At 42.3% G+C, this 22,030-nt stretch overlaps 1 protein-coding gene across 1 annotated transcript; it reads left to right on the forward strand.

Annotated features, from left to right (window-relative positions):
- The first annotated feature begins 396 nt into the window (after positions 1-396).
- Positions 397-4,639, forward strand: SLITRK2 (SLIT and NTRK like family member 2). The gene is made up of 2 exons (XM_075763433.1): positions 397-650; positions 1,171-4,639. The coding sequence occupies exon 2, from the start codon at positions 1,214-1,216 to the stop codon at positions 3,785-3,787; it is 2,574 nt and encodes an 857-aa protein (XP_075619548.1). The 5' UTR covers positions 397-650; positions 1,171-1,213; the 3' UTR covers positions 3,788-4,639.
- Positions 4,640-22,030: the final 17,391 nt, after the last annotated feature.

The raw sequence follows: 22,030 nt of genomic DNA on the forward strand, positions 1-22,030 counted from the left end.
TGTGTGTGTGTGGTGTGTGCGTGTGTGTGTGGTGCGTGCGCGCTTGCCGGCTGGCTTGTGCTGAAGAAGCTGTTTGACTTGCTCTCTATTTTGAGGGCTCGGATTTAGGGACTCGGGGCCAAAAATCCTCCGGACCCAGGTAAATCTGCTTGTTACCTTATTCCACTCCCCGGCTCCGAGTCCCCGCGCTGTCCTGGGCGCGGCGCGGCTGCAGGTGCTGTCAGAGCGCTCCCGCGAAGAGCAGCCGAGCCCGAACGGAGCCGGCTGTGAGAGGCACCGGGCGGTGGGGGGCTGGGGGGGGGGGGGGAGGCTGGGAATAACGTGTCCCCCCCGCCCCCGGCGTGACGTCAGCGCGGCTCCGTGCGGGGCAGCCGGCAAAAGCCCCGCGTCGCGCCGCGCCCCGCGCAGAGCCGCCCGCGCTTCCGCAGCGGCGCCGCCGCCGCTCCTCGCCCCCCGCCCGGCCCAACTTCCCGCCGGGACGGGACGGGACGGCACGGCACGGAAGGGCACGGCGGCGCCTCGCCGCGCTCTTCCTGAGGCGTGAGGCGGGCGATGCCTTTCGCTGCCGGGCGCCTGGCTCCCGGGGCGCGGCGGCGGCACTCGGCGGCAAGCTTCTGCCTCTGCTGCCCCGTCGGACGCCCCGAGAGCAGGTACGAGCCGGGGAGCGGGGGGGGAGGCACGGGGAGCGCGGTGCGGAGGCTCCCTGCTGCGGGGAGGGGGGCAGGGAGGCTTCGCGATCATTTACATCATTTATTCTCCCCACCTCCCGCCCCGTTGTAAATGCTGACAGCGAAGGGGAGCCGGGCAGCCGGGAGCGGGGGCTGTCCCGGGCCGGGCAGTGCCGCGGCTGGAGGGGACGGAGCAGCTCTGGGGGCGGCAGCCGAGGTGGAGGCGGTTGCTGCGGCGGGCGGAGGGGTCGGGCGGGGGAGCAGCACTGGGGGCCCCGGTTTTCGGAGAGCTCCCCGATGGGGCTTCCCCCACAGCAGCTCCGCAGGCGCTTTCCGAGAGGAAAGGGCGGGGGGGGGGAATTTCAGAGGAGTTCTGTAAGTCGCTGCCTTGCCGCCCCCCTGCCCCCGAACCCTGTAACCCGCTTTGCCCTCCCCTTGCAGGCTCTGCTCCTGGCCGTTTTCACTGGAGATTTCTTCTTTCTCTCCTTACCTGTCTTACAAGGTTTGACTGTAGGTACTGAAGTGGGGATCGACGGCGCATAAAGATGCTGAAGGGTGTTTGGTTGCTCAGTTTGTTAACAGTGGCTGGGATCTCGCAAACAGAGAGTCGCAAACCTGCCAAAGACATTTGCAGCAAGAGCCGCTGCCCTTGCGAGGAGAAGGAGAATGTGCTGAACATTAATTGTGAAAACAAAGGATTTACAACTGTCAGCCTCCTTCTGCCGCCACCATCCAAGATCTACCAGCTGTTTCTCAATGGGAATGCGCTGACCCGCCTGTTCCCCAATGAGTTCGTCAACTACTCCAACGCCGTGACCCTCCACTTGGGCAACAACGACATGCAGGAGATCCGCACAGGGGCCTTCAGTGGCCTCCGCACCCTCAAGAGGCTGCATCTCAATAACAACAAGCTGGAAGTGCTGAAGGAGGACACATTCCTGGGGTTGGAGAGTCTGGAGTACCTGCAGGCCGATTACAATTACATCAGTGCCATTGAGGCGGGGGCCTTTAGCAAGCTAAACAAGCTCAAGGTACTGATTCTCAATGACAACCTCCTGCTGTCCCTGCCCAGCAATGTCTTCCGCTTCGTGCTCCTCACTCACCTGGACCTGCGGGGGAACCGGCTGAAGATGATGCCGTTTGCTGGTGTGCTGGAGCACATTGGAGGCATCATGGAAATCCAGCTGGAGGAAAACCCTTGGAACTGCACCTGCGACTTGCTGCCACTCAAGGCCTGGCTAGACACCATCACCGTGTTTGTGGGTGAGATAGTCTGCGAAACCCCCTTCAGGCTTCATGGAAAAGATGTGACCCAGCTCACCAGGCAAGATCTCTGCCCTAGGAAAAGCTCCAGTGATTCAAACCAGAAGGAAAAACACCCTGTCCTCTCAGACCCACACATCTCGAGGCTATCGCCCACAGCCAACTCTGCCATCAATCCCACCAGAGCCCCGAAAGCCAGCCGGCCACCCAAAACCAGGAACCGCCCCACACCCCGTGTCACTGTGTCAAAAGACAGACAAATATTTGGACCTATCATGGTTTACCAGACAAAGTCTCCTGTGCCCATCACCTGCCCGGCTGGCTGCATCTGTACTTCACAGAGCTCAGACAATGGCTTAAATGTGAACTGCCAAGAGAAAAAGATAAGTAACATCTCTGATCTGCACCCTAGGCCGACCAGTCCAAAGAAACTTTACCTTACCAGTAACTATCTGCAAGTCATTTATAGAACCGATCTCATAGAGTACAGCTCTCTGGATTTGTTACATCTAGGAAATAACAGAATTGCAGTGATACAAGAAGGTGCCTTTACAAACCTCACAAGTTTACGTAGACTTTATCTTAATGGCAACTACCTTGAGATTCTGTACCCATCTATGTTTGATGGGCTGCACAGCCTGCAGTATCTCTACCTAGAGTACAATGTCATTAAGGAGATCCTGCCACGCACCTTTGATGCTCTGAGTAATCTTCATCTGTTATTTCTCAATAACAACCTGCTTAGATCCTTGCCTGACAACGTCTTTGGCGGCACTTCCCTCACCAGACTCAACCTTAGAAACAACCATTTCTCACACCTGCCTGTGAGAGGAGTCTTGGACCAGCTCTCGGCTCTAATTCAGATAGACCTCCAAGAGAACCCTTGGGACTGCACATGTGACATCCTGGGGCTGAGGAACTGGATAGAGCAAGTCACTGACCAGAACAACCAGCAGTCAAATCCCCCCGTAGTTATCAACGAAGTCATATGCGAGTCTCCCACCAAGCACTCTGGAGAGCATCTGAAATTCCTGAGCAAAGAAGCCATCTGCCCAGAGAACCCCAACTTGTCAGATTCTTCTCTCCTCTCCATGAATCAGAACACAGATAGACCTCATCTCCTTGGTGTCTCACCCAGCTCATACCCAGAAATACACACTGAAGTTCCGCTGTCTGTCTTAATTTTAGGCTTGCTGGTTGTGTTTATTTTGTCAGTCTGTTTTGGGGCAGGCCTGTTTGTCTTTGTCCTTAAGCGCCGGAAGGGAGTGCAAAGCATGCCCAGCAGCGCAAACAACTTAGATATAAGTTCATTTCAGCTCCAGTACGGGTCTTACAACGCTGAGACCCACGATAAAACTGAAGGACATGTTTATAACTACATTCCCCCTCCTGTTGGACAGATGTGCCAAAACCCAATCTACATGCAAAAGGAAGGGGATCCAGTTGCCTATTACAGGAATCTCCATGAGTTTAGCTATAGCAATCTTGACCACAAAAAGGAGGACCCCACCAGTCTTGCATTTACAATCAGTGCAGCTGAATTACTGGAAAAGCAATCCTCGCCAAGGGAACCAGAGCTTCTGTATCAAAATATTGCAGAAAGGGTCAAGGAACTCCCCACCGGAGGATTAGTTCATTATAACTTTTGCACCTTACCCAAAAGGCAATTTGCCCCTTCATATGAATCAAGACGCCAAAACCAGGACAGGATAAATAAAACTGTTTTATACGGAACTCCCAGGAAATATTTTGCTGAACAGTCTAAACCTGAGCATCCTTTACTCCAAGGAAAGCTACAAACAGAACCAGACTACCTCGAAGTTCTGGAAAAACAAACTGCAATCAGTCAGCTGTGAGGGGGGAGGTGGAAGATAAAGGCAAATTTTTAAATGAGCTGAGTATCACATTTGATTGAGTCTGAACTCAATGCTGATGTCATCTGTCGCATTCCCAATATTTCTACTTTTTAAATTACAAAGGGAGTGAGAGAGAAATGGAACCCTTGCAGCAGAGCAGGGATGTGGTGTTGCTTTTGCAATGTTCCCTTTAAGTTATTTCTATATCTCTCTCCTTTTGACCCTTCTGTAGGAACTGTCACTGCAAATGTATGCTTCTGTAATAGATCTTGCATAATTCTTTTTGATTTGGAAGGAAATGAGGAAGGGGGATTTGGGGATTTCTGTTGTTTTGGTTTTTTTTTCCTTTTCATTTCAAAGTGGAAACAATGTATTATGTAGAAGATCTCCAAAGATCTTTTTTCCTGGACTATGACTTTCTTTTGTAAATAATAATATACAGTACTGCTGTTTCAATTACCAAGTATAGCCACTGGGCGTCACTTTTTTGTGTTAAAGTGCCTTTGCACTTTAAGTACATTATTACTTAATTGTTGCTCTTAGCTTTGATAAATTGAACCTATTTTAATGTGTTGTATTTTTGAAATTAAAAAAATAATTGTAAAATAGATCTATATGTCAGCTGCATTAAATCAGAGGGTTTGATTTATAGGCAAGCTGCCCTTCTTTAAATGAATCTAGTTCTAGGACCTTACAGACTCAAATGTAAATTATTGGGCTATTATTTTTCCCTCTGGGTTTATTTAGAGTGAGTCACTGAAATCAACTGAGAGGATTTAGCAATGGACTAGAGGTTATCAAACGCCTCAGCTGGGAGTAACAGCTTATTAATAAAAGACATTTAACACAGTATCATAGTGAACTGAACAATTAATGTCCTTCTTAATACATTGCATTGCAGCTCTAACACAGTAATGTTCAGTGACTTAAGATTATTTTCATACTTAAGAGAACATTACTCATAATATTTTATGCATTAAATTAGGTATTTTTATACATTTTATGACAGAGTTTATATTTGTAACTTTTTTGGACTGAAATTAACATGTCCTTTTCTTGCCAGATACATATCTTTTTTATAAGCAGGGACACCAGCAGGGGTCATCCCACACCTCATTACATTTATTAACATACAGGCAAATGAACCTATGCCAATGGTAAAATTTGAACCTGGGTCTCTGGAGTCCTCCAAATCAAGGTGGCAGAGATCAGTATGTGCACCACACTAACTTCCAGTATTCTGAACTGTGTCAAGTTTTCAGTCTCTAAAGCAAAAGTAATACAGCAATGATTCTAATCTACTAGAGAAAACTACTACTAAGTTCATTATCTTAAATTTTATAAAATGTTTTAAGTTAACTGAATGGCATTCTCAACATTGGTTTTCTTAAGCCCATCAGCGAACAAACCCAATGTCTTCTTTCCCATTAACTCAGGCCAGTTTTACTTCAAACTTTACATTATCACCTTCAATTTACATTTCCTTCCTGGAGAATATTGAAACCATTTTTATTAACAAGGATACAGTCAAACTTTATTAAGCCTTATTAGCTTCTAAATAATTTTTAGATGCAAACATTATTGTGCGATTTAAACAAACAGCCCTTATTTACAACAAAAACAGTTTTGTTTTGTCTATTGTAAATCCTTATGCAACTGGGATGGTGATCTGCATATAAAGTAGGCCAGGCTTTTCAATTCCTTATTAAAGCAATTGATGGAGTCTGAAAGAAGCACACTGTTTCCTTTTCATAAATAGGTTACTGCACATAATAATCCTTTATTATCATGCAGAGATTGAAGTGGCCTCTGCTGACTGATTTTTAGAGCTTTACTATAGTTAATAATACAGTATCTACAACTTTGGGAAATTTTCAGCAATAGCATTTGAGCTATAAATAGCTACAATCAATGTTGTTCTAATCAGGACTTTGCCAAAAGGAAGTTGCTTTATATTTAAGAGCTAAAGAGGCTTTGCATGTATATTGCCAGATATCTGAGTCATTCAGTGAACTGTCTTCTAATGATTTATGTGACATCTGAGTACATTAATATGCTAACATGTCAATTCTTTATGTTCAGAGTCCATAGCATCTATGGCTGTTCATTAGATCAGGTTTAAAACTGAAGTGCTACAATGAACTACTGAAGAATCAGTCTGCAAAATGGTCTCATTTCAAGAAGGAGGCGAAACGGTATCACATAGTTGAACTTGGACCATTTGACCGGAATAGCATCCATCTTTGAGTGAGGTACTTCTTTGAAAGCTTCCAGTAGTGATTGTCTTATTATGGCTCCTTTCCCTGGGTAATTAAAAGCATTTATTGCTGAAACCCTAAGAAAAGTGTAAGTATTATTTTAAAGTAAAGTTAGTAACTCTTTCCAGGTATGATTTTCTTATTGCCTGCAAAACAAGTACCATGTTATATCTGGCACTCTAGCAGCTAGGATATTACTATTTATTATTCTCTAGTGAGCCAGAACCAGTTACAGGGGGTTTTGCTCAGAAAAATGCTAATTTTTCCTACAAAAATATTTTCAATTTTCTACTTTTTGAAAACAACAGAGATAGGGAATTGATTCTTTTAGTAACTTTATCTTGTTTACTTTTACTGTTTCAGTCTTAGGCTGTCTTAGCACATTTGCTTTGGTAGCACAGCCATATTTTACAGAGGTTGCTGTTGGTTTGCATTTCCTTAGCTTTCCTAGTGGGATTTATTTAGTGACTAGATTTTATTTTGCATCACAAGTACCAACTTAAAAATCAGTATTGCTGTAGATCTTTTATGTTTGTTTTTCTACTCTTCAGCTGACATCTATTAAGAAATTCTTTTCATACTGTGTATAGGTGAGAGAGAAGGAGATTTTTTTTCAGTTACGCTTAAAGAGATTTGTTTAACAGGGAAAGTGTTTCGGCAGCTGCTGTGCAGAAGGTCTCTACATTTCTTTAGCTGTGCAGCCCTGGAAGCTGTTGCTTGTTAGGGTAGAGCTGCCTGAGTAATGGCTTGATAATGAGTCTGAAAAAATTTTCCTTCATAGTTTGAAAAGTTGAACTGTGAAAATTATGTAACCAAGGTAGCAAAGTATTTTTTCCCTCAGGAAAATGAGATGCAAATAGTTTTGTTTCTTCATAAGTTTTCTTTTGTGAAAGCGGACATAATGACCTTTACAGAAACAGTAATGGTGCAGACTGAAGCACTGTTAAAACTATGCAGTTATCTCCAGTGAAAATGAGGGGCATGAACACATCTTCCTGTGTAAGCATGAAGTAAAGCTTAGCAGTGATCTTAGAAACTGGATTTCAATAAACAACATCAATGGCAAAATGGAGATAGATGATAACCTTACGCTACTGTGCCCAGATTCCCCCACGGTGCTTAGGCAGAGGTCTGTCTCCTGGGATGACACTGTGGCTTGGCTAGCAAGAGAACACACCCAGAGGCTGACAGGTTAATTGTCCTCCCTTTTTTCTCCCTACAAAACAAATGCCGCTTTTTGCAAAAGGTTCCGTACTTTCTGTCTGGATTCTCAAGTCTGCTGCAGAGCCACTCCAAATGCCCGCTGGTAGTCCTCCTTTCTGCAGTCTCTCTCCTCCATCAGATTTCATCCTTTCGGGTTCCAGCATTTACTCAGTTCCTACCTCACCTCCATTATCTGCTTCCCAAACACTCACCCTGCAATGCCCCAACCTTTCCCCTGATATCTGTCCCCCTGGGCTCTCCTTTTCTTTCCTGCCCAGCTCTGGGGAACCTGTTTCAGCCTTTATCTCCCCCATGATATTTACTGAGTAGCCCCATCTGAAACGAGACACCTGATCCCAGTGGTATTCCTGGGGGCCATGCTGGAGGAAGGTCTGCATAGCTGTTCCCTCTTCCACTTGTTTGTCAGGGGAGAGAAGTGTAAGATCAAATAGCGTTTCAGCTTCCATGTAGGATTTCCCATGTGCCAACCCTGGCTTTGCAAGCAGCATTTCTGAGTAAGAACAAATGGATGAGCTATCTGAAACTACTAGCATCACATCACGCTCTGATGTAATTTCAGCAAGTTGTCTTCAGCATGGGTTAGTCTTGCCAAAATTAGCTACTAAAATTTAATACTCAAACTGGTTGTGTAGGGTCTCTGGAGTAAATAGCAAAAAACAGGCCATTCAAAGTTTATTTATTCTCTCCCGAAATACATGGCATGAATTGGGCTACAGAGATGCCTGCTTTTTGCCAGTAACTGTAGAAAGGATGGATAATGAGCACTGATTATATAGCAAGCTCACTACCCTGGACTTCAGGAGAGCAGACTTTGGCCTCTTCAGGGATCTGCTTGGTAGAATACCATGGGACAAAGCCCTGGAAGGAAGAGGGGCCCAAGACAGCTGGCTAATATTCAAGGGTCACCTCCTCCAAGCTCAGGAGCAAGGCATCCCAACAAAGAGGAAGTCAAGCAAAAACACCAAGAGGCCCCCATGGATGAACAAGGAGCTCCTGGGCAAAGTCAAACAAAAAAAAGGAAGCCTACAGAGGGTGGAAGCAAGGGCAGGTAGCCTGAGAAGAATACAGAGAAACTGTTTGAGCAGCCAGGGATCAGGTTAGGAAAGCCAAAGCCCTGACAGAAATTAGTCTGGCCAGGGATGTCAAGGACAACAGGAAAAGCTTCTATAGGTATGTCAGTGAGAAAAGGAGGACAAGGGAAAATGTGGGTCCCCTCCGGAATGAAATGGGTGACCTGGTTACCCAGGATATGGAGAAGGCTGAGGTACTCAATGGCTTCTTTGCCTCAGTCTTCACTGGCAAATCCTTAGCCACACTGCCCAGGTCACAGAAGGCAGGGACTGGGAGAATGCAGAACCGCCCACTGTAGAAGATCAGGTTTGAGAATATCTAAGGAACCTGAAGGTGCACAAGTCCATGCGACCTGGTGAGTTGCATCCGCGGGTCTTGAGGTTACTGGTGGATGAAGTGGCCAGGCCACTCACCATCATATTTGAGAAGTCCTGGAAGTGTGGTAAAGTTCCCACTGAGTGGAAGAGGGGGAACATAACCCCCATTTTTAAGAAGGGTAAAAAGGAAGACCCAGGGAACTACAGGCCAGTCAGTCTCACCTCCGTGCCTGGCAAGATTATGGAGCAGACCCTCCTGGAGACTATGCTCAGGCACATGGAAAACAAGGAGGTGATTGTAGATAGCCAACACGGCTTCACTAAGGGCAAATCGTGCCTGACAAACTTGGTGGCCTTCTGTGATGGGGTTACAGCGTCAGTGGATAAGGGAAGGGCAACTGACGTCATCTACCTGGACTTGTGCAAGGCATTTGACGCTGTCCCGCACGACATCCTTGTCTCTAAATTGGAGAGACATGGATTCGATGCATGGACCACTCGGTGGATAAGGAATTGGCTGGATGGTCGCACTCAAAGAGTTGTGGTCAACGGCTCAATGTCCAAGTAGAGAATGGTGACGAGTGGCGTTCCTCAGGGATCGGTACTGGCACTGGCACTGTTTAACATCTTTGTCGGCGACATGGACAGTGGGATCGAGTGCACCCTCAGCAAGTTTGCCGACGACACCAAGCTGTGTGGTGTGGTCAACACACTGGAGGGAACGGATGCCATCCAGAGGGACAGGCTGGAGAGGTGGGCCCGTGTGAACTGCATGAAGTTCAACAAGGCCAAGTGCAAGGTCCTGCATGTGGGTCAGAGCAATCCCAAGCACGACTATAGGCTGGGCAAGGAATGGATTGAAAGCAGCCCTGAGGAGAAGGACTTGGGGGTATTGATTGATGAGAAGCTCAACATGAGCCGGCAGTGTGCACTTGCAGCCCAGAAAGCCAACCATGTCCTGGGCTGCATCAAACGAGGCGTGACCAGCAGGTCGAGGGAGGTGATCCTGCCCCTCTACTCCGCTCTGGTGAGGCCCCACCTGGAGTACTGCGTCCAGCTCTGGGGGTCCCAGTACAGGAGAGACATCGAGCTGTTGGAGTGAGTCCAGAGGAGGGCCACGAAGCTGATTGGAGGGATGGAGCACCTCTCCTATGAGGACAGGCTGAGAGAGTTGGGATTGTTCAGCCTGGAGAAGAGAAGGCTCCGGGGAGATCTAATTGCAGCTTTCCAGTACCTGAAGGGGCCTACAGGAAAGATGGTGAGGGACTGTTTATCAGGGAGTGTAGTGACAGGACAAGGGGTAATGGGTTTAAGCTGAAGGAGGGTCGATTTAGATTAGGTGTTAGAAAGAAATTCTTTACTGTTCGAGTGGTGAGGTACTAGAACAGGTTGCCCAGAGAGGTTGTGGAGGCCGCATCCCTGGAAGTGTTTAAGACCAGGTTGGATGAGGCTTTGGGCAGTGTGGTCTAGTGGAGGGTGTCCCTGCCCGCAGCAGGGGGGTTGGAACTGGATGATCTTTGGGGTCCCTTCCAATCCAGGCCATTCTATGATTCCCTGATTCTATGATAGTTCCCATGTAGCTGCAGTCTGCCCAGCCTGATCATATTCTAGCACACCCACATGCAACATATATGCTCTGCTGAGTATCTGCCAGTCTGCCGCAAGACATTTCCATTCTGTCCATGAGAGAAGTGTTCCCCATGGAGTTTATAGCCTGCTTCGGTCAAAGGCACTGACTTTTTATAACACCACCTCGTGCTGATAGAGAACTATATAGTAGGATTTAGTTTGATTTTCTTTTTCTTCCCATCAACACTTGAGTTTCTAAAATAAAAATCATACTTTTTAAAGTTAGAGGCTGTAATTAGTAGTGTCAAAATAAGGATACCAACAAGTTAAATTGCCTAAATAAAAGTCTTAAAGAATACTGATCTTGTGTAGGAATACAAATGCCATCATTTTAAACTGCTCATGAGTGAAATGAGATACTGGAAATGTTAATGAAACTTCTTAGGCTCTTACAAGCTAATCATTCATACAGTTTGTGATTTTTCATATTACTGTTTTTGCAGACAGTAAATGTCATTTAACAGAGACAGAAGAAAAAAAAAATCTATTTTCCAAAGTCCCTCTCCCAACTGTACAATTGGAAACTAACAGATAAATTAACTTATGCAGATGATGTGACATTTCTTGTATTTTTCCCTTGACTTTTTCAAAGTGTTCTGTAGGAGAAGTACAAAAGTTACTCTTTTGTAAGAGGATCATTAAGTCTGTTTGGATTATTGATCTCATAGCTTTTCTGGGCACAAGGCCAATCATTTTGACTAAGGTTTTTAATCCTAGCTAATGAGGGAGGTGGATTAATGAGAAGTTTTTTGTTATTTTTTCTAATTGGAGAGTTGGTTGGGTTTTTTGAACCAGTAGATTGACATGTTTATGAATACGGATGAATAGATCATTTTGAATGAAAGAAATGTTGGAGTTGCAATTGGAGATGAAGTCATTCTAAAGACCAAATAGACTCAAGAGTATGAGTGAAGTTTGAAAAACAAGACATCATAAAACTGGTTTTCTTCCTGAGATCATAAACACAAAGCGCCCCCATTTGAATTCAGTGGTGGCTTTTGTTAGATGCTGTTTAAACATTTGGAGGGTTGAAATTAGAGGCATCTCCATTATCTTTAAGGATGTTCACGTATCTGAAGTGTTCAGATTTTGGTTCTCATCTCTGATTGTTACCCTTTATGTGCATGCATTTATATTAGCACTGGTAATACACTATGCTTGAAAAAGTAATCAAGGTGAAGTTTGGAACAATAGACCTAGTTGCAGTATTTCCGAATCTTTTTAATCTCTATTTTTAAAAATACAATGAATTAACCATTTGCATAATTAATGCCATAGTCTTTTAACTTATAAGGTCCTTTGTAAAAACAAACTTTTCAGCAAACTGTTCAGATCAATATAAGTGGCTAGTTACAAAACAAAAGCAACACAAAACACTGTTGCTGATCTTAAAAAGGAAGGTGGCACTACCATTTAGAAATCAAGATAACGTAAATCCGTATTTGCAGTATAACAGAAATTACACCAACATTGCAAAGTATCTGCAATACAACATCAGGATTGTTTATGATGACAGAACAAATACAGATTTGCATCTTAGCAACACAGATTCCTTGTATCTTCTTTTCTTGCCCTGCACCTGCATTGCTCCCCAGAGCCACAAGTGTTAGGCACCAATTATCTTCTGAGTAGGAGGCAGTACAGCCATTTTAAGAATGCTGTCTGCATTGGAAAAGGCACAGCTAATGTATATAGACCTGTTGCAGTTATCTCCTCTTGAGATAAGACCTATTTCCATACAAAAGCCTGGAAAAAAATCCCCTTGAAATCAGTGATAATATGACAGTCTATTTTAAGACATCTTGATTTTTGTTCTGAGAGCCCTCTCATCTGAGAGGCAGAGGAATTGAAGTTGAGGCAGTTTATTACCATGCTATAAACTTTTTTCCCTCTCTCCGGGGATTTGTTACTGACTTGGTACATGCCAGTGTCTTAGCTAGAAGACTAAAATTAACAGAAAATTTTGAGAGAACTGTAAAAATGTAATGACTACATAATTCTCTTCTAATCACAAAGAACAAACAACATAATACCGAAGCAAACCTGTCACAGAGGCTTTTAAAGGTTTCAGGGTACAGCCAAATCTGAACAATTCAGGTGTAGATGCAGAGTACCTTTGTTAGCTTTATACCTGAGTGGCTCCAGTGGAGTCCCCTGGCATTGGCACCAGTGACAAGGATCTCATGAAATACGGGCAGTCATTGAACTCACCAAAGTGTGAGTGGCAGTGCAGAGAAAAATGGTTATGTCCTCTTACCATCACTTAAAATGCCATTTTAGTTTTCCAGACTGAACGCTCATTCACGAAAATCTGAAGTCAGCATTACTCCAAGTTTATACCTGAGTCACTAAGTATCAGATTTTCAGTAATGTTTGAGTACTTCATGGTGACCTTTTGGCTTAAACTGTGGCAAAAATCTTAACTGCTATCACATCTCCTGCACCTGGGAGAGTGAGGTTTTGCCTGGAATCTCAAGTTTATTATATCTCTGCTAAATTTTAATTCTTGATTATTCCTTACTGTATTCTTGCTGTGGAAGGCAAATGGGTTATGTTCAGCTAAGTCTTTGTTTTTCCTTCATCTTCTTTCACAAGTAGCCAACTTCCTCAAGCACCAGGGCAGCTGAGACTTGAACCACTCAAAAGAATTTGAGAAATTCCGTGATCCACTCAAGTGAACAAAGCTTTACCAAAGCTTTACTGCTCCCATCACATCTGCTGTGTTCTGCTGAGCTGTTGCTTCTATTCAGATGTATTCCAACTTGAAACACATACGCACTAAATACCTGTGGAAAACCTCAGAATATTCAGCTTACGCGCTTACTTACAATAGAGAAAAGAGGGCGCTGGAGGTTGGGAAAAGCCTTTCAAATTTTCTGGGCTTTTTTTCTGAAGGTTTCAGAGGGGCTTATTATGATTATTATCGAATCAAAAGGACATCTAACAACACTGTTATGTGGGGCTTAGGGCTTTTTATGCAAGATAGTGGGGGAAAAAGAGGAGGGAAAAGGTAGATTATAATTGTTTTAACTGTCAAGATGTTAAAAGGAGACTTCTAGAAAGCTAAGGACTTCAGTGCTCACAGTTTAAAGAGCTTACACAAATGCCTATTTTTTTGAGGAACTTCTAAAGGGAAATGGTACACAGATTGCTTTCCTAATGGCTAAGGGAACTGGACAGGCAATTCTCTTGGACAGTTGAGAAATCCTAGCCTTAAAAAGTTATACCAGATTTATTGCAGTTCAGACATAAGCATGGCTCATGTGAAAAGACAATGATAGTCAGGAAAATGCTTAATGCTACAGTTCACATTTTAATTAGTGGTGTAGTTTTTAGCTTGTGTTTTCTGAGACCATATTTACCATCCCATCTAACTCATAAGCTACTTACCAGAACTGAGTGGATAATTCTTATTTATTAATGTGGCCTTCTTTTCCATAATGCAATGTTTACAAATTTGTTTGCTGGTGGTTTATGTTTTCCATGGCTTCTCGTCGTTCTCCACATAATGCGTGGGAATAATTCCTAGCTGTATACTCCTAATGGATAATTCATAGTGAATGCCTAAAATTGAACTACCCAGGACTTTGTTTATACTATTGTATTTATTTCTTTATTTGGTGTAGATAGGGAGGCAGTGGGCCTAGTTAAGAGCTCATTTGCTGGGAATTGAGAAATTAATGTTCTTTTTAGTTCTGCCAGTGACCTTGCACAAGGCATACCTGTGTCCCCATGCTTTAATTTCTGCATCATTAAATGAGGAGGATGACACTTTCTGCCTTAGTCTAGTGAGATTTACTGATGAGAAATGTTAAGTATAATTGTTTTTCAAAGCAGTGCTTATGGCTTTATAGCTTCATCCAAATACAGCAATAGTCTACTGCTTCTTTCCCTGATGTATGTTATTCTGATCTAGGAATGCGGTGTGTACATTTCATATTTAGTTTGGTTTTCTGTTTTTACAGTTAAAAATAGACCATGAAGATTACCTTGTACCGGGAAAAATACTATGTCCTTGTAAAAGGAGATGACATGCACGTAATGAAATTGGAAATAAAAAAGCTACAGCTTGTTTTTAAACTGTTGAGAATGCACAGTATCCCACCTCCTAAATTTTCCCTCTCTGGCTGAGTTGAATCACCTTGTCTGTTTCTGCCCTATAGAATCTTTTCAGCAACAGTTCTTAGCATACCAGTTGGTTTTTTGTTATTTTTTTTTATGAACCTTTATTTTGGCATGAAGTGAGTTTGACTATTGTCGACAGCTTTTATGCTAGTAAGTGAGCCAAAAGAGGCTCTGAGTGGCAGACAGCTGCTGAAATAAGAACCTGGCACTCTGGGGAGAGAAAGAAATTCATTCAACTTTCCTTTTCTATCTCTGCCCTGTACTCTGTAACCTCTCCTTTTTTCTACTCCATAGTTACTGCAATAATGCTCTTGCCCACTGAATGCAGAGTGTCAGCATATTTTTCCATATTACAGCCCAGCTACTTAATGTAATATCCAACGATTTGTGTTGGGAAGCCCACCATTTTCCACAGACAGTCTTCCAGAACGTATGTGGACAAGTCATGTCTGGCAATCTGAGGATGCTTCCATGCAACAGAAAGCTGGTTTGTAAATGCAGGACTACATGCTACAAGAATCTGTGGCAGCATATCCATTCAATGCAAGAGAGTCATGATTTCACCCCCACTTCTAAACTGGCTTTTGATTAACCGACTAAAATTCATTCACTGGCTAGGAATGTTATTCTGGTTTAGATTTAGATTTTGTGCCAATCTAAATTTTGAGACTGCTAAGACTGATGCTCTCACTTTCCTTGCTGATCCATGAAATGGGAGACGTGAACAATTGTTCCTCGTTTCTAGACTGTAATTGTCGTGGGGTTTTTTTTGGCTGGATGTGGTAAGTGCTCTGATTGCATGCACAATTTTATACTTCTAGATAACTGGCAGTTGTTTAGAGGCTATTTATATAGAACATAAGATACATGATACACCACAAGATATTTCTAGCAGCGCAGCGTAAACCATCTGTCCTGGACCAGCAGAAGTACATCAAAAGCAGTAGTTCAAATAGTCCTTCTAAAGACTTGTTCTCTTTAAGTTCTGGGAAAAATCTAGATCAAGGAATGTAAACATTTAATGATCCTTTTAACGTGTTTATCTTAGAGATTTTAAGTGTTAACTTTTCTATCCTAAGAATAACAGAAGTTACTATTTAAGTAAGGACATCCAGATCCTCAGCTGCTGTAAACAGTGTTTAACTCCATAAACATCCTTGTAATGGTTTATAGTAGCTGAGGATGCAGCCACTTTGTTTTGTAGACCTCTTAACCTAAGCAATCAGCATTTATACTGATAATGGATCAGCACTATAAGCAATGCAGTGTGTTGTTCACTTTAATTTCACTGCTTTAGAACCAATACAGTTTGCTGCTGTTTTGGAATTATTAGTCACACTTAAAAAAGAGATCTTTGAAAGTTCACCATCTAGTTCATTTTGGGATGCAAATGAATAATGTGTGCAATAAAACTCTTTGGTTGATACATTTATACATTTGGTGCTTTACAAACCCTTTTACTTCTTAAGCGTTACAGTTAGTAATACAAAGTAGTGAGACAGAAAGCCATATTTTTGTCTTCTCCATTTGGGATGACTCCTTACTTATTCTGAAAGATCAAAGCTACTTAACAACTCTTGCATACCCATTCTACCACCCTCAGAGTTTGGATGTGAGTCTGTAATCAATGGCAACTGCACTGTAGCAGTAAATGTACTTTCAAAGAAAACTAGCTGTAGAGTCTTGGGACATGCAGAAAGTCACATTTAGAAAGTCATGTTTTCCCAAGGATGGCCACAGCTGTTTCTTCTTCTTTGTGAGCAATACATTGTCTTCATCTAAAATACATAACTTTATTATCATGCAAATATTTATACCACATTAGAATCAGGCTTGCTCTTTTCACTATAGATAAGCTTCCTGTATTACTGCAGATAACAAAAATCCAATTTCTGAAAATGTTCTGTTATTGTTTCTTTTTTCCTCTGCTTTTTATTAGTGAAGAACTTGTAATTATTTGGTCTTATTCAGACTTTCCAGAGGAAGAACTGAAGTCATATTTCCCACACATTGGGATTCTGATCATTGAAATTCGCTTCTTTCTCTTCTTTCTATTGCATTTAAATAAAGGAATGTACTAGGGAAAAAGACTCAGCTCAGTCTGGAATGATACAAGTGCAAGTCAGGAATAATTGAAAATTGTTTTGATCACCCTTTGAAATCCTAGATTAAGCAGTTTTGCTAACACTCAAAGAAATTCACTGGAACCTTTTGATTTATTGCACAATAGGTAGAAAGCTGCTTTTCTTCTTCTTCAGGCTCTTACCCTGACAGTGGATATTTGTTCTGTAAGTAGCACTGACATGAAAAGTCTGAAGTTGTCCACTTTTCTCCCTTTGACCAACATTCCCTTGGTAAATAGAGTACCATGAGGAGAGCGGTGTTAATCTTCTAAGTTTAGCTTTGAGAAAAAGCCACACAAAGCTGTGAAAGCTTGGAGCAAAATTAACAAAACTTTCCAAGCCTTGCCTGCATCTTTCCAGAACACTTGCCATTATATGAGATTCCAATTTAATAATACCCATAACAGTTTCTTCCAACTTAATAAAACATGAATGTGGAAGTAACAGGGGCTATACCCTTAGCTGAACTAACTCCATTTAGAACATGGATTGCAATGTTGATTGCAATGCCAGTTCTCTGATCTGTTGAATTTTGGTTATTAATTGAATTAATTGAATTGATAAATTGAATTTTGCTGCCTCTGGGCTGAGCAGTCAAGCCGAGTAAGGGCCAGGCTGCTTCTGCAAAGGGGAAGTAAGGGACAGACGTGGAACTGCCACAGAAGCACAAAAGCACAGCCCGAAGAGAAGGCCAAGGCCACCAAGAAGGAGAGCTCTGCCTAGGTCACCCTCACATGTAGAGACAGGCTCCTCCAGCATGACATGCCACTCCGCATTCCACAGTCAGGCTTTGGTGGGCTTTGGTGTAACCAAACCAGGCAGCAGACACCTGACTTTTTTGCTTCCCCAAGAACTGCTTGCAGGGCATGCACATTCAGCCAGTGGCACTGGGTTGATGTCTACCCATCTGAAGCTGTCTACATTCTCTTAAACTTGGCTAATTTGGTAAGAAATCCAACGGGCTGGTAGAAATCCCAGGGCTAAGGAATTCAGTCTGGAGTAGTCTGTGTTTCAGTTGACTGGAAAAGTGTGAACAGTACACACACACCTCTCCTCGAGAGAGTCCGAGGAGTCTCCCCAACCCTCCTAATCTTATTGCACTGAATAAGCTGTCACTATTATTACTGAAAAAGATAAAATAAGCAAGATGTCTCAACAAGGGCACAGAGGAAGATAAATATTAAAATGGTTATACAAGAGGAAGTACTTGGTGTTGGAGGTCAAACAGGAATCCAGTGGTGGAGCCAGTAAGGTACAAACTGGCATCCCAGAGTACAGTCCCTTGAATGTACGTGTTGCTGCTCTGTCTGTGACAACAGATACTGCTGCCACCAGAAAAGCACTGATCAGAAGTCTCCCACAGTTTCCAAAGGTTTTGGGGTTTTTCCTCATAATTAGTCATGCTTAGTTCTCCTGAATTTACCCACTGAAATCAGTCACACTGTGCATAGGGTACCTATAAACACGGGAGGCAAAATCTGGCATGGCCTTCTTTTCAAGGGACCTGACTGGCTATACAAATAAGACTCCCACTTTGCCACTTTACCACTGAATTTGAAGATACTGGGAGGAGGCATGGGGTGAAGTTCTACTGGATGAACAGACGTTATTCTGAATGCAGTTCCCAACCCCTGTGGAGGAAAACATGTTGTCAATATCATGTTATTAGCTAAGTATTTTTTCTCATGGGATGGCAAACATTGGAGATGACTATTTTAAATAATTTAGCTCTCTTCCTGTTAATATTCCAACACATAGTACTGTATTCCAATGGGTTTTGTCTCCTCTATGATGAACAATATCATGTTCAGAAATCAACCTCTTTTTACATGGGGGGTGTATGTGTAGAAAAGATGAGGAATGCCACAGAACCAGCCTTGCATTTCTAGACTGAGATAAATATTCATCCATCCCAAACAGATGAACAGATAAGCGCCCAGTTTTATTAACTGACCCTGGATCCAAGTGCTTTCTGATAGCACAGATGACAGAAAGAAAACTGGACTCTGTCTGCCCTTGGAATAAAATGGGTCACATAGCACCATGGATTTTTAAGCAAAGCTGCTCTCTTGGAATCAGTGCTTGAGTTTTTCTTAAAAATTGTGCACTGATCTACCCTTTTAATATTGAGAAATTATGATCTCTGTACCAAACAGGGCAGTACTGTACTCTCTAGTCCAGTGCAGCAAAAGATTTAGACTCCAGTGATAATAGGGGAGGGTCCTTTGACAGATGAACTATAAGCATTATTGCCTCCACAGATAGTTCTGTATAATAAATGTTGCTTTTTTGCTGTTTGATTTTGTCATTCATGTGGGATTCATGTCATTTAACAGTAGCTACCTAAGCATGAGATGTCTTGTCTAGTTTAATCATCAGTGTTCTTTTTATAGTTAACAGAAGAAATCAGCCCCACCACAAGTTGATTCATCTCATCCACCTCAGCAAATTGTCATTGTCTGCACACTATTTATGCCTTTGTGAGTTAGTTAGACTAGTTTTCTCCCCAAGTTAAATTAAGAGCTGAAAGTCTTATTGAACAGGAAATGGATGAAACCTTCAAAGTAGTTTTTATTTTCAAGTCACATCCGTAAGGATCTTCAAGCTTCTTGTAGAAACAAATGAATTGTCCATGCCTTAAAGGCAAGGTGAAACTCTTGTCAAGAGAAAATAAGAATCAAGGGAAAGAAGAAAGAAATTTTATCTTATATAAATTCATAGGGCATACAGCTAGTGGCATGCAGGCCCCCACGCATCTTTCCTTCATGCCCACAGCCACAAATTCTCAGTGCTCCTTAAGCCTTAAATCTCCTCCACCCACTTCCCTTCTTGAAGATACTCAGCTCAGATAATGCTGTACCAAATTTTCTGTGCCTATGCCCTCATTCCTCCTGTGAAAACCATCTTTTTAGCAACACTTAGCTAATCCTGGAATCCCACATAGATACCTAGACATGGGTCCTCATCTTCCTCCTTACCTACCTTACAGACAGTAGGGCTTTTTCAGAGATGTGACTTGAGATATGTAGTCCTTTTAAAACACAAGTATCCTAAATACAAATGAGGTTTGGTAGCAGATATATCCTTCAATGGCACCATATGTCACAATAACAGGAAAATTACATCCTCTCCAGCTATTAAAGACCACTTTTGGATACATTTACACAAAGAGAAAGATCCATCAGTATTAAGAGTAGCAAAGTTACTCATGCATGTCGTGTATTCAAGTAGATTTAAGAGAAGTACAGGAGAGAGATGAAGTCATTTGGAAGTTGCCTAGGAATTACTACTATAAGGAGACTCCATAGGGAGTGGTTTTGTGCTGAACAGTGAGCAGGCAAGAGATTCCACCAAGTGCTGCGAATCTTCATGTTGATCACTCTGAGGCAGCGCCAGCCATATGCAGTTGCTGTGAATATCTAGCAAAGTATTTAAAATTATTCTGCTTAGCCAACCAGGCTTTATGATCTGCTGTCTATCATAACAGTTGCTGCTTATAGAGAGAGACCTCACTTTGCTATTACTCATTGAGACAAATCACTCCATCTTTTTTACATGTCCTGTTGTAAATGAAAATGCTTGGGAGGAAAAGGTAGCATTTTCAAAGGTTTACTGGTGTCTAAGTGTTGAGCCGAACCATAAATTAGCTCTTGAACAGCTGGTCATAAAAGAAACATAAAGTATTTTTAAGCAGCTAATGCTCATTTGTTTCTTAAGCTATGAACAGTTCTGTAAGATGACTAAATATCCACTTTACTCTAGCAATGCAAACATGAAGAACTATTGTTACCCAGACAAGTCATGCAAGTTTATAAAATTTGGTGATTTATCTCTTTTTTCAGTTGCTGATATTTTGTCACCAATCACATTTGTCCAGATAAGCAGTGCCTCAGGCAATTAAGGAACACTCAGTTCGCAACGGATACACAATCCTCATGGTCCCCTGAGGCCTCTGTCCCAGTTCCCAAGGTGAAACCCAAGTTTGAGTAGTTGCTGCAGCCTATCCAAGATGCTTACATAAGGAAAATGGTGCCCTTGCAGCCATCCCAGTTTCTACTGTACGACTTCTAGTCATCCCTTTTGTGGAAGCCAAGGAAAGATAAATGATCAGGTAGCTGGAGATGTCTAGACCTCCCTTCTCAAGTAGGCTTTCCTGCATCCACCTCTTTGAGGCATACTGACAAAATGTGTAATACAATGCATAAAACAAAGACTTTCCTGACTGGGCTTTTTAACATCTTACTCACAGATTTAACACCATTAATCTTCGTTTGGAAAGCCATGGATATTACTTTCTACAGCAAGTAAATAATCATTCTTTTTTATTATTTGCTCTCTGTAATAATAAAGATGCATATTTTACTCTTTTTTACTAAGGAGACAGAAAGACAATGCAGGCTATACTCTTGCTTTAGGTGAGCCCTTTTTGTGTCCCAGTTTATACATATTAACACTTCTCTCCTTTGTAAAATAAATAAAACAGCGATAACTGACCTCTCTTACTCATTTGCGTTGGCTCCACTGAAAGAACATATTCAGATATCAACTGGTCAAATAGGGCAATTCATCCATGCAATAATTGCAGAATTGTGGGCTTATCTGGAAGAACTGTAAGGAAGATAAAGATTTCCCCATGGGAAATCTATACACAAGTAGAATGTAAATTTGGTAAATGCACAAAAATGCATGTCATTAATTTCCTTCTATAGCAAGAATCTTTGAGAAATCAAGTAACTTAAAACAGTTCTTTGAAAGTCATACAGATGAGTCATATTAATTACAGAATTACTCCCTTCTTTGCAAAAAGGGAGTGTTTTTTCACAATTCATTAGATTCCATCAGCTAGTATTTACAGTTCTGAGAGTCCCAGGTAGAAAGAGCTATTGAAGTGTGAAATATGTATTGTTGTTGTTGCTCATTGTTATTTGATACTCTTCATTTTCCACTCTAAGGTATGCTAAGTATAAAGAAAATTTAGGCTGTAGGGACAACTCTTCTAAATATATCAGCCCATTATCTACTTTTTTTTTTCTTTCTTATTGAGAAAGGATGAAATACACCCATCAAAGATATTATAAGCCAGTTGCGCCCTTTTGACGCAATCCTGTATCACTGAAGTACATGTAAATTCAGTAGGAGCAGGATTAAAGACTTTACTGGAACAGCTGTGGTGTATTATAGGAAGCTTTCATATAATTGAAAATCTTCCCAGCAACAAAGTGATTTGTAAGGACACACTGAGTTTGTTGCTGAAATGAGAATTTTAAACCATGCAGTATGCACCAAGCCACTAGTTTCTGGTCCTGCATCTTTGCTATGGAAGAAGACTGCTCAGCACTGCCGTATTTCTCAGCCTGGGAATAACTCTGCCTTACCTCACCTTCTTGCTATGAACAGCTTCACACTGAGATCACATCACACCTGCAAAAACTAGCAATCTTAATGCCCATCCTAGTTATTACACCTTAGAGCAGCAGACCTTCCTCTGCTGCTCAG

The sequence above is a fragment of the Balearica regulorum genome, chromosome 11 (assembly GCF_011004875.1).
Source record: "Balearica regulorum gibbericeps isolate bBalReg1 chromosome 11, bBalReg1.pri, whole genome shotgun sequence".
NCBI lineage: Eukaryota > Metazoa > Chordata > Aves > Gruiformes > Gruidae > Balearica > Balearica regulorum.